We start from the raw sequence: 14,064 nt of genomic DNA, 5'->3' as shown, positions 1-14,064 counted from the left end.
AGTCTCCTTCAAACTCGGCACGCACAACGCTCACAAGTAACGGCCCGAGGAAGTGCCATTGCCTGCCGTCGAGTCGGTCAGATAGGCATTGTCCAGAACCGCCAATCTGTGATATACAGTATTTGACCAAACGACTTCAAACTCGACACCTGCATTGACGAGGACTCGAGGGAGTGAGTCCAAGATTCGGATAGGCGGTTGTCCAGAACCACCAGTCCAACCGATATGCCAATGGGCATGCCAGCATGTGATGTCAAATCAATGTCAATGGGCATGCCAGCTTGCTCATTGACATGCCCATATATGGGTATATTGGTGTGCACCGGTCTAGTTAAGTGTCAAATGGCTCTATCTGTGTGTTCAGTAAAAGGGAAAAAAACATTTTCCGTTTGGGATACCAATTTTATCCAATCAGGAGAGAGAATTCATACAGGATACAGTGTAAACAAGTGAATTTGGAAGTGATGATACAAAGAAGTGAGCAGACAATTGGAACATAAAATTGAAGCTGATAAATGGGTACTCTCTCCTAATTGATGAAACTGGCAACCCACCTGAAATTTTATTTTCTGTTTATTAAAGAGCTGGAGAGACGGGTAGACCCCTGTTATTGAACAAACACAGTAGCAATGATAACTCAGAATATACCGCGGAGCCATATACCTTTTCACATACACAAAAAAACTAAAACGTTTAGTTTTAACCATAATATCACTTACACTGCCTATAAATAATGAATGTCCTACTTGAAGTATATTAACGTCTGTAAAATAGTTTTGTGTTCTTTTTTACCTAAATAACTAAATTGAAATGCATGTTTGAAATGTCACAAATAAGTACCACATTAATGCTATATTTTGTTTACTTCTAGGTGACACAAGTGTTTATGGAAACATCAATCACTCAGATGACTACGAAAATGGTACGAACAGTATATAATTTTTCCAATGATTTGATTTGGTATGTTAGGAGGGTCATTTTATCAGGTTTATATCACTTGATTTTTATGCTGTTCACCCAGGCCAGTTTCATTTACTGAAATTTGGAGGGGAAAAAAGCTGTAACTTAGAAGGAAATGCAAATTCAAAAAACCTTTCTGTCTATAATGACATGCCCAAAATTAGGATTCTAGTTTAGAAAGAACATTTTTAATGTTTTTAATTAGGAGGAAGATCTGCGACCAAATTGTTGTGTGCAACATAGTATCTTTATCAATCATTGTAAATAGATCGGGGAGAAAACACAAACCAAATCTCTACCAAAGTTTAATTCTGCTTCAATTGTTCTCATATCCAATTGTTTGTAGGAAAAGTACAGCAAAGTAGCATCAGAGAACATAATTAGACACATATATTTTGAGGCCAAGTGGATGTTGAGGGAAATTCCAGTGAGCAGAGATATCTGTGCTCTGTCGATATGGAATGAAAATTTAAATCAGTGAATGACAAAACTGAATAAGATGTGAAATACACTTCACTTGTTACAGGAAAAGCAGTATATCAAATATTATACTGTATGGTATATGTTCAATGAAAGAGTATCCTGTATTAAATGTATATTGTTACTCTGTTTCAACTCCTCAGATACAGATGTGTAGGGCAACGCAACACAACACATGTGGATAAAGTCAAATGGATCTTCAGCAATAAATGCAGGGTAACATGTACTGTATACACTGATGGAAGAAGTACTCATATGTTTTACTTAAGTAAAAGTATCAATACTGCAATGTAGATATACTCTGCTTCAAGTAAACGAAAATGCGAACACATTATTTTACAGTTGCCTCATTCACGCGCATTAAATTGTACTGTACAAAATATACTTTTTTATGACAATTGTGGTTTTAGATTAAAAAACAAACAAATCAATTCACTCGATTTTAAATTTAAACTAAATGTTTATTGTATATTTTATAGTTTACTGTGTTTACTGTATGTTTTTTACAGACTTTTGTTTTATTACATTTAATTGGTTTAAACATAATGATAATGATTATAAATAACAATGATATTGAATAATGATTATCTAAATTTGTTCTCTTTTTTTGTAACGATTTTGACCTCCTGTCTGAACATTTCGTTCCTTAATCTCAAGAAACAATAATGTTTTAGCTTTTTTCCACATTATTTTTGTTATACATATTGTTCCAATTATGTGATGTAAATAAATATATCTTTATTTATATTTTTTAAATAAACTGCTTCAGAGAACAAAATGTTGTCATAATGTCTTATATCACATATCTGTGCTTGTATTAGCAATTCAATCACAACACACTGATGTTGTGTAAACTCCTTCCACATCTCTTAGCCTCCCAAGAATATGTCATGCATATTCAATAGTTTTGAGAGTCTGCAGTATGCCACACAAAATCATTCACATTATAATTTAGAACTCCCCTAAAGATTCCACATGTAATCCCCTAGTGCCCTTTTAGTGTCACTACACTTCCACAAAACAGGATGGATGGAGGGTGGACAGACAGACATTCAGACCCAGGCCAGAGGGGCCCTCAAGGAGGCGCAGCCACAGCAACAGCTGCAGCTGTGCATTATACCTTTATAAAAATAAGGTCTATTCCAAGACACAATTAAATTAAATTATACTGTACATCCAATTATACGTCCATGTTTGTGTATAATGTTGTGTTTCCTCTGGTTGCTGTACCATCATTGACATGTACATTGACATGTATATTTTTTTAAATGTTAAATTTTATAATGGAATCGATGGAACTTGGGCTGAAACCTTGCCCAAATATGGAGTCATACACCATAGATACAGTACAACATAGGGGACTGACATCATAGACTGTGCACATGAAGTCTGAGATCCACATGAAGCCATGCCAGTATTAAACCCCACATTTAATGTTATAATTAGTTTTTGGTTGTTCAACAGCACCAAAAATAACCAAAAAACAATTAAGAATAGTACAGAAGAAAAAGGATAATAAAGATAAATAGCAAAGTATGTACCTCATGGCACAGCTTGAGGTGGTTGAAGGTGCTGTATGCATGGGTCCTACTTATAAATATCATATATGTACAGTATGTGCACTGGGCTTCCACCCCTACAGTATATAGCTGAGGACTTACAGGTACTTACAGACAATACATCTGTATTTTTATGCCGGCCCCAAACGAAAGGTATTTCTTTTGGAGTGGGAACACTGAGCAGCCCGCGGACAAGCTGTTTAATACCACTGAGACACTAAGGCATTGAAAATACTCAAAAATACATTTTTTTTGGTCACACTCAGTGAGATATTCTTCAAGGGTTGAATATATATTATGCTCACAGAGTGAGCATTAGCCCCAACCCCACCTCATTCCTCTTATTCCCTCATAGCAAACCGTACCTCAGACTAGCCGGGCCTTTTAGCAGAGCAAGAAAGGATCCTTTGCTGCAGCCCTCCAGACCCTCACTGGCTACTTGCTGAGTGTTCCCCCCAGCATGGCTTATGGGCGCCACTCATGGGCTAGATGTTGCTACTGCAAGGTTGAAAAGAAGTAAAAAGACAGCCTGCTCACACACAGGAGCAGGCTCAGTACACATGGGCAAACACAACACAACACAACATTCAAACACATTCCCTTCCCAAGGTACAGGCCACTGAACACCAGTGCACACACAACCCCAACACTTCACTCAGTTATGCCAAAAACACAAATAACACTCTCTCCCCAAGAGCGTAACCAGAAAACCACACCCACAACTGGTTTAGTCTCACACTACCGAATGGCCCACTGGCCCTGCCTGCACTCTCGTGTGTTCAATCAGTCCCTCTGTGTGTGTTGCTGGGCCATTTTAATCAAAGAACAGGTATTTAGGAACAATTTCAGGTCCTCAGCGATGTGAAGACAGAGGAACATATAGCTTATTACAGGTGGTCTCGTTGTCAGATATCCAGCCTACCACTGCAGTGTCGTCGGCAAATGTAATGATGGTGTTGGGATTTGAGGACAGGCGCGCAGTCGTTGGTGAATAGGTAGTATAGGTGCAGTGTTGAGCTGAGGCCAAGATGGTGTAGTTTTGTGACAAGCTTAGAGGGGAGGATAGTGTTGAATGCAGAACTGTAATAAATGAATAGTATTCGGACACACATGTTCTTGTCCCTCTGGATCAGGTGAGTGAGGGCGAGATGAAGTGCAGTGGAGAATGGAGATGGCATCCTCGGAATAATAGGTGTACTGGTGTGGGTCGAGTAATGAGGGGATGGTGACTTTGATGTGGTTCAACACAAGTCTCTTGAAGCATGTTAGTATGCAAACTTTTTATATAATTTTAAGACCTCTCGCTAAATGCACTGAAGTAATAAAAAGCACATATTGATGGGACAAATGTGCAGTTCAGCAGGATAAACAGTTAATTGCAAGGAATGTTGATGACTTACAGTAGAGAGGACCTAACCTCAGAGGTGGACAGGGTGAATTAACTGTTTTTATCTACACATCCTTAATTAATAAATTGCCTAATAATTTTAACAGCTTATTAAAATTAAAAGTCACTCAATTGACCTTCCTGAATAAATAAAGGTGAAATTAAATTAAATTAAAAATGGTCGTCTCACTCGTCTGATTGTGGCAGGGTTTTGACAGCAATCTGTGTTGAATCTGTCGAAACACGCATATGTCGCATACACTTTACCCTACATTCCAAAAGTGATCATAGCAAATATTACAGTGCAATAACTTGTCAGATATCAAGCTTGTTAATGTATTTTAGATTTCACTTTTGTCTTATACACAACACACCAGGGACGCAGGAGGGGGGGGCATACTCAGTTTCATTGGGGGGGGATAACTCCCCCCCACTTTTGGGATGAAGAAAAAAAAAACTCTGACATCTACACTTCATGGAGTATTTTTTTTTGTACCAAATTAACCGAATTAATCGAATTTAAGTAACAAAACCCCCCAAAAAAAGTAACTAAGTGCACACAAGCTGGGAACCCATGCACGCGCGCGTTGCGTCCCTTTCGGTTCTAAAATGCCCTCTGCGTCCCTGCAACAGACAACACAGGACATCAGGGCTAGGCAGAGAAGAGATGAGCAAAAACAGGATGCACATCCAACCACACGTTTCCTTGCTATTGTCATCTACGTAACTATTGCCTACTCACAAGGACCAGATAACTGCACTACTTTATATGTTGCCGATGTTTTTTGTTGTGCCTTTGCAATTTTGAGGACTTTGTTTTTAAACCCTGTAGCACTTTGAGATTTGTAAAAAAAGTAAAGTGTGTTAAAAATAAAATGTATTATTATTATTATTATAACTTTATTATATTAAATATTATAACCTTTATCAGCACAGCGCTGCAATGCAATGCCCTGATTGATGTACATAGACATGTCAGTTTAGACACTAACACTATGAACTGCCACAACCAGGGCTCTGCTTATCATTAAAAACATTTCTCTGCTCATTACTGCCACAACTGCTCACTACAACACAACCTGGATAGACTGCATATTCCACTGACTACACTGAAAGCCACAGCAGACTACTATCACCTAACAGTATGGCTCCCCTACACTTCCATCTCCCCATATACTTCACAAAGAGCATGTGGTTAGTGATCACACTCACTGCACAACCCAACGGATGTTTTTCAATTCACACCTTTTCTCATATGTTCTGCCATTGTCACACCACCCTACATTTATTTCCTGCAGATGTTGAACAGTTCTACCCTACTGCCAACTAATACTTGACTTCAGCCTTTAACTGCTTTTCATGTGTTCTTTAAGCAATTTCCCCTCATTCTACTGCAACTTAAATTTCATTTATCCCACGTTAGTGATGTGCAGGTCGGGTTTTTTTATGACCCGCGGGTCCCGCATTTATTAATAATTTGACCCGCCCCAACCCACCCCACCAAATCAGTCAACATTTCTTGACCCGACCAGCGGATTACCCCGTGGGACCCGCGGGTTACAGGTCAACCTGCGCATTACTATTTGACCCGCCCGCCCCGCCCAAAAGGTCAACATTTCTTGACCCGACCGGGTAACCCGTGGGTTACGGGTCGACCCGCGCATCACTATCCCACGTCCCCTGCACCACTACCTCTACAAGGGGTGTGCCGATACACTAATTTCACGAAACGATACACGATATTGGGCTCTTGATATCGATACGATATATATATATATATATATATATATATATATATATATATTAATTTTTTTTAAACGCCAAAACGATATAAAAAACAACGTATATCGGACGATATATCGGCACACCCCTAACCTCTACCCAAATTCGGTTGCTTTACACTACACTGCTTGATGAAAAATACCATTTTCTAACAACATGGTTCAACACTTCAATCCACCAATCCTACACCTACAACCTTAAGAGACTCTAAAGGTAGGGTAGGTAATAGTTTTTGGTTAAAACAAAAAAATATATATTAAAAAGTTAATGCTTTATATTCTGATATTCTGACAGTAATCATTGCTATAGGGTGTTTGTTCAGTCACAGGGGTCTCCATGTCTCTCCAGCTCTAAACAGACATTTTCAGGTAGGTGACAAAATGTCAGCCAATCAGGAGAGAGTACCCATTTATCAGCTTTATTTTTACAGTATTCCAGTTACAATTTTGTCTGCTCATTTATTTGTGTCATCATTTCCAATTTCAATCTGTATCCTGACTGAGTTGTCCATCCTATTTGGATAAAATAAAAATGCATTTTCTGTTTAAAGGGATTGTAGGCAACATTAAGCCTAAATTTGAAAAATATTTTTATATATATATATATATATATATATATATATAGCATTTTTTCCCCTCTATCAGACACTGTATAATGATGCTGGGGTGTTTTCCTGCATTGAAACACAGTCCTCTTTCTGAAATCCGTATTTTCCCTACTATTTATGTTTTGACATCCGGGTATCCGGAACGTAAATTAACGCACACATGTGCGCGTCCGTGCACGCCGTGTCCATGGGAACTTTTTACTTTTGGTTTTAAAACGCTCTCAAACTTCTTTTTTGAGGCACAGAATTTACTTTTAAGAAATCGTTTGGATAGAATTTAGTTGTTTAACTTCATATATGTGGTAAATTTATCATGAAAGAGCCTATATTTAAAAATAAAAATTCAGAGAACCGGCAGGGGCGGGCAGTTCCGAATAAAGCAACCTATATTCGGCATGGCCCGTTTTGAAGTCCCCTTAACTCTATGGAAGTCCTCCCTAAGTCACCCCCTGGTGGTCGGGGAAACGAACTGCTGGAGTTTTTTTCTTTGTTTATCTCTGACTTGCCTACAATCCCTTTAATAAAGCACTGGAGACATGGAGACTCTTATTATTGAACAAACACTCTATAGCAATGAGTACTATCAGAATATAGAGCTATTTAACACTTATTTTAACCAAAGAAAATCACTTACCCTACCTTTAAGTTATATTTTTTGGTTAAAAATAAAACGTTTTTTATAAAAACGTAAGATTTTTATTAAAACGCACACGCGCGCACGCACACGCACACGCACACGCACACACACACACACACACACACACACACACACACACACGGAAACATCACCCACTGAAGTTCCACTGTGATGGGGGCTGTACGTGTGACTGTGGTTTGACACAGACTGCTTCCTTTGTAGAGAGTGAGGACTCTAATACCAGCCTAGTCTTCAGGGTTTATGTAGGTTATTTTATAGTCTGTTTTCACTAACAAATCTAAAGACTAGAACATATCTTGTAGTACTTCACACCGATACTAAAACAGAGGTAACAGGGCTGGTGAATGTAAGGAACGCCTGTTTGAATGTGTTTTCTGGGTGACAACATCACACTGGACTCCCAATATTGTTAAACAATAGGCCAAGAATTTATCAACCATGAGGTCTCTGACAGCAACTTGCCCTTGGAATCTTCCTCTTTTCTCACTGGAGACACTGATTTCACTCACTATTTTGCATATTCCAAAAAGGTCCTTTTGCACACCTACTGCACTTAGGACAGGTGCACAGGAGAGAACAGCTAATGTGGAGAAAAAAGGAAATCTCCCGCAGAACGTCTTCTCTTAAAATAAATATTTATTTAGAAACAACGTTTCGGTCCAACTGACCTTCAGGTCAGGTATCTGATGATGTCATAGTCAAGTCATCATAGTCTGTTGTCAAATAAAAACATCCATACTACATACAATACATATTAAGGAAAACATCTTGAAATCTTAAAGTCTTATTATATTAAATTATCCATTGTATTCCTTGTAAATCAAGTAATCAATCACTGTATGAGACATCACACTGTGTCGTCTCTCTCTCTCTCTCTTATTTCCCTGTTTCACACAGCAGTAGTTACAGCTCACTGCATAGGAAGTAGAAAAGGTTTTTCAGAGTCATTCATCTGAGGAAAGGATGGGGCACACGCTGCCCTATGTGCTCCTCTGTGAGTATATCACTATTATTACCATTACAGTACTGTAGGTCTATTAAACTACTATTTTGACCATTTCTATGAAGGAATACATGGCTGTACTACACAATTTTGTTAAAGTTAAGCTGCTGACAGTGAAATTGTGTCAATATAATCAATGTTGTTAAATATTCATGATGCAACTATATACAGTACAAAGACATTCTATAGCAGGGGTAGGCAACCTTAGGCACGGGTGCCAACATTGGCACAGGGGAGGGTGATCACTGGCACACTGGCATAAGTGAGAGAGAGGATTTTTATTTTAAAATTAAATATTTCAAATAAAAGTTTAGTCAGTTAAATTAAGTCCCCTCACATCTATATACAAATTACATGCTGAAAATAATTCTACATTCATTCAAACTCCCAATTCTAACTGGGAGGCGTCTTATGATCATTACATCCTGATGTTAGGAAGAAAGAAAATTGTTATGTATAGCCTATGGACAATCAAAATCCGTTGGAATATTTAATTATTTTGATGTGGTGTCATAATTAAAATTAATGTTGATATGGCACACTGACTATCAAGAAAATGAAAACATGGCACTTCAAATTAAAAAGATTGCCGACCCCTGCCCTACTCCTATATTATAACCATTTATTTATTTTTTACACATTACTGAAGCTGCAAAACATTTGATGGGTATTAGAATTGTATTGCAAACTAGACCTGTTTTTTTTTAAAGCAGGTACTTTTGAATACTTAAAGGAGCACTTCACCCATTTTCAAACGTATCTTCATATTAATAGCCCTCACTAATGCACATTATAAGATGGAACCATTTAATGATGTCATCATATATTAGGTGTTAATAACATTGTTAGCAGAATTGACAAATTATTGTTATTTGTTGTTATTGAACTTGAGTCAACTGTAGTTGTCTATGTTGGTATTATTAGGAATAAAATGCAGATATTAATGTTTAGCTTTATATTATCTCAATATCTTTCAGTGCTGAGTCTCTCCTATGGACACAGTCAAGGTGAAGTTTGATTTACTATCTATAATGTTTATTCACTCAAAAACATATTTGTTGTGTGCATGCATGCTTTTGTGTGTGTGTGTGTGTGTGTGTGTGTGTGTGTGTGTGTGTGTGTGTGTGTGTGTGTGTGTGTGTGTGTGTGTGTGTGTGTGTGTGTGTGTGTGTGTGTGTATTATATCAGTTGGGAGAAGTACTGAGGCTCACAGTTCTATTTCTCTGTCATAAATAACAGCGCAAGCAAAAACTACATTGACGGCAGACAGAATAAGTGTACTGACATCAAATAGTGTGACCCTCATCTGTGCTGTGGAAGACAGTACAGCTTCATGGAACATCTACTGGCACAGAGACATCACAGAACTGTATGTAACAGATCAGTCAACCTACACATTCAGTCCCTCCAGTGTCTCAGAGAGTGGAAACTACTGGTGTCGAGGACAGAGAGGACACCCACCATACCTCACATACTACACATATTACAGCAACCAAGTTTATATCACTGTCTCTGGTGAGTTACTGTTTTAAAGAATTGTACGCTATATATTTATTTTATTCTTATGAAAAAACTATCAATCAAAAGGTTTAAGCAGCTTCCTAAAAAATCATAGCTTTAACTGTAATTTGTTCAAAGACCATATTTTACCTACAGTATTTACATATTTACAATGTCATCAGCTTAGTTGTGTAATTAAAATGTGCATTTGGTTTGAATTAAAATGTAGATATTTTATGGTTTAATTCAAATTGAAACATGCAAGTGATGAATATGGGTCTAATTGTCATATACTGAATGTAACCATTGCTACCTCATAGCAAGAATGTGATGTTTTTCTGTGTGAACTTACAACTCCAAATACATGTTAGGTATTCAGGGACATGCTCCTGCCAGTGCTCTTTCTTGACCAAGGGTGACCTTAGAGTTGGATGTAGATGGTGCCCAGGTGCTGCTCAGTGGCTGCTGTTAACCATCAGGAGGATGGATTGAATACAGAGGATGTATTTACCCACAAGAATCAATAAAGTATTACTCAACTTAACTATGTGTTACTTCTACAGAGGCACCTGTGCCTGTCCTCAGCAAACACTGGCCTGATCATTTCATTGGAGAGAGTGTTACTCTGAGGTGTACGATACAGGAAGGAAGTGCCTCTGACTGGGAGTACACCTGGTGGAAGCACTCTTACGAAATCAACAATTACGAACATGAATATGTAATAAGTCCTTCTGAAAAGAATCCCAGCGGTCAATACAAGTGTAGAGGTCAACGCAAGCAGGACCAACAATTATCCAAATTCAGCAATCCCATCACTATGACTTTTAAAGGTATGGATACTCTGTATAATTCTGATGATTCTATACTGTGCTTTTTTCACACAACTGCTTCCATTCCTCCACCTTGTTGACTGCTCACAATAAATCACATCACATTTTTTTTTAAATATATCAGCATTGGTATTGATTCGTCACTTTGTAATTACAACAGAATATAGGATTTATAGTACGTGTCATGTACTGTTACTCAAGCATACACAGTTACAGGAAAGAGAGTATAGGTACAACAATGTTATGTAAAAATGATTGCATTAACATACTAACTAACATAGCTGCCTGTGAACAAAAATGACATTGTGCTTGGCAAGGAAAGGAAAGGGAGAAGATGAAGAGGAATTTCCTTGACAATATAGCCATAAAATATTGAGATATCTTATGTGCAAGCAGACATTTTTGCCTGATTGGGTCATCAAAATCAGCAGTTGATGGAGATGTATCCATCCTCCCAACCACTATCCAAGCCATAGATCCCCACCACTAGGGGGAGCTAAAAAGTAATTTAAGTTTAGGAATTATTTTACAGATGGTTTAATTTAGGTATGGGTTTATTAATAAATGAATGGTAATTCTGTTCATCTACTTTTTTTAAAAGGGACATTCCGCTCAGATGCTCTCTTTCTACTATTGTTGTATTATTAATTGTTTTTAAATGTACATTCCAGACAAATGGTTTTCTTATTAGTGCATATGATTTTAAAGATTATATTCCACTAATGGTGAAAGTTTAAAGTAGTTAAAAGTTTTTTCTGTCTAATCTGATCAGATAAACCAAAGGCCACACTGAAAGCTGACCAAACAGACATACCTGTAGGGGGCAGTGTTACACTGACCTGCTCTGTGGAGGAGTCATCTGGATGGACATGCTACTGGTATCAACGATGGTACCAAGGCACCACAAAGTCACTGATCGAGCAAGATGGTAAAGGACAAATCAGTGTGTCAAAAGAAGGATTCTACTGGTGCAGAGGAGGGAGAGGAGAACCAGTTTACCACACTCTATACAGTGATGCAGTTACCATGACCAGAATCGGTGAGTAATTTAATTTTCTGTTATTAGAAACAAAAACAAAAAAACATATTGCACATTTTTACAGCGTGGCTGGAGGTCAAGGCATCCAGAATAGGGTCTGTCTGTGTACACAAGTCAGTAAGTCATGCCATAGTGAAACTTGTGAAGAATGTGAAATCTGTATTGTAGAAGTACGATCTATACATGTAAAACTTGGTTGGTATTTATTTTTCAGTGAAGCTCTTAATTATTCATTGTTCTTGGAAAGCAGTGTTGGACTTCTAGGTGCATTTTTGGACTTTTAGGTGCATTTATAGCATACATATAGGTATAAAGATCACTATTCCCTTTCGGCCGTAGGAGACAAGACTGTCACCACACTATAGTTGACTGCCCAAAAGCAACCAGTATGTCAATGTGACAATGATGCCATCTGGATTTTAAACAACTAATAACTATCTATAATAAGTTAAATATTGGACAGGGAGGACAGGTTGTTATTAGACTCTTATGTGCTGTTCTGTTTAGAATCAAGCTTCTAGCCAGGCAGTTCTATGTATCATTTTTCATTCTAATTTGGATTTTTTTAATGGAAGTGGGCAGTAGATCTGTTGTGATCCTGCAGCCCAGTTGGCCTCAGATGTTCAGTGGAGAGACCATCACTCTCAAGTGTGAGATACAGGGGAGAGGTGGCACTGAGTGGAATTATGAATGGAACACAACCAGTACATCTTTAGGCAGACCAGTAAACCAAGCTGAATTCAGGATCAACAGTGTCTCCAAGTATCACAGTGGAGACTACAGGTGTAAGGGCCGCCCCATAAATGACCTGCAGTCTTCAACATGGTGGAGTGATGCTGTTAACTTGACTGTGTCAGGTAAGTCAAAATATTCTGTTATAGAATATATTGTGTTTAATCCAATTTAAAATTGTTCATAGGCTGCATTTCTCCCCAACTAAATTGAATAAGATTTTTCCCAATTCTTCTCCCATGTGTGGGAAGTGCTCCATTGAACAAGGAACTCTGTCTCACCAATTCATTACATGCCATAAATTGCAAAATTTCTGGAGTCAGCTGTTCGATTTTCTTTCCAAAGCTTATAAAAGGGAACTTCCCCCTGCCCCTTTGACAGCTCTTTTTGGAATTGTGGAACCAGGAATGGCCCTCAGTAAATATGTAAACCAGGCTATCTCACTATCTACCTTGTTAGCCAGGAAGTTAATTCTACAGGCCTGGAAATCAGAGAAACCCCCGACAATCAATATGTGGCTAAGGGAGCTGGGAGGAGTGTTGCACCTGGAGAGGATAAGGTTCACTCTTTCTGATAGGGAGACCCTATTTCAGAAAATCTGGGCACCTATTATTGGGTTGCTAGATGAGATGACTTGAGTGAATATAGTGTCGTGTTGCCCCCGGAGTGGTACCTGTTGTATGCCTTTATATTTTACTAGATCTTGATGCTGTTCGTTTTGCCCTTTGGATGTGTACTGTCATCAGCCTCATGTTGTTTGTATGTCATTTAGTTTAGTTAAGTTGTGTATGTTGTTGTTGTGTTTTGTATGTCTCTGTTTTGTTTCATGTTGTTTTTTTGTATTTTCTTTATCTGTGCAAATCCTGTTGTCGATTTTTTTGAAAAATTCCTATGTGAAAAAAAAACAAAAACTGCAATAAACAGATGTTAAAAAAAAAAAAAAAAGAATATATTGTGAATCTTTTGTGCAGCCTCCAGAAAATGCATGAAACATCAATATCTTTAACAGTAGGTCCTGTCAAACAGTAAACAATGTCTTAATCCAGAGATACTGTATGTGCTTTCCAACAGGCAACCCCCTCTCTGTTTTGAGTTTGTCTCCACAATGGTTGAGTCCTGGAGCCTCAGTGACTCTGAGCTGTGATGTTAAAGAATCATCTGCAGGCTGGATGTTCTACTGGTACAGAGCTGTTCCTAAACTGTCATACAACTCCTACACTTATGAGCTCTTATCTGGTAGCCACAATGGGACTGTAGAGGGTTCCTACATCATTCATGGTGCTACAGGCACAGGAGGTTATATGTGTAAAGCTGGGAGAGGAGACCCAGTTCATTACACGGAGGACAGTAAACCTACGTTTGTGTGGTCTGGTGGTGAGTGTGACTCATAATTCATAATATATTATTCTTATAGGTTGTTTTCTTAGCAACCTGCAGGACAGACCCAGTGACTGACTGACTCACTCAAACTTCATCAAATCTTCTATTTGTAATAATTTCATATTCTCTGATCTTGTTCTCACTTTT

The 14,064-nt window shown here is 38.1% G+C and overlaps 2 protein-coding genes across 2 annotated transcripts in view; both read left to right on the top strand.

Annotated features, from left to right (window-relative positions):
* LOC311035471 (uncharacterized protein) overlaps positions 1–14,064 on the top strand; it is a 56,215-nt gene that overhangs the window by 5,888 nt on the left and 36,263 nt on the right. The gene's annotated exons all lie outside the window — the stretch shown is intronic.
* On the top strand, positions 8,397–13,992 carry LOC311035088 (Fc receptor-like protein 5; the record flags this gene model as incomplete). The annotated part of the gene is made up of 7 exons (XM_084043168.1): positions 8,397–8,427; positions 9,757–9,951; positions 10,500–10,766; positions 11,539–11,805; positions 12,381–12,662; positions 13,609–13,842; positions 13,952–13,992. The coding sequence occupies 7 exons, from the start codon at positions 8,397–8,399 to the stop codon at positions 13,990–13,992; spliced, it is 1,317 nt and encodes a 438-aa protein (XP_083899294.1).

This window comes from Gymnoscopelus microlampas, assembly GCF_963454915.1.
Source record: "Gymnoscopelus microlampas genome assembly, chromosome: 19".
Lineage (NCBI taxonomy): Eukaryota > Metazoa > Chordata > Actinopteri > Myctophiformes > Myctophidae > Gymnoscopelus > Gymnoscopelus microlampas.
Note: the sequence above shows the minus strand (reverse complement) of the source record. Positions and strands in the feature narration are given on the sequence as shown.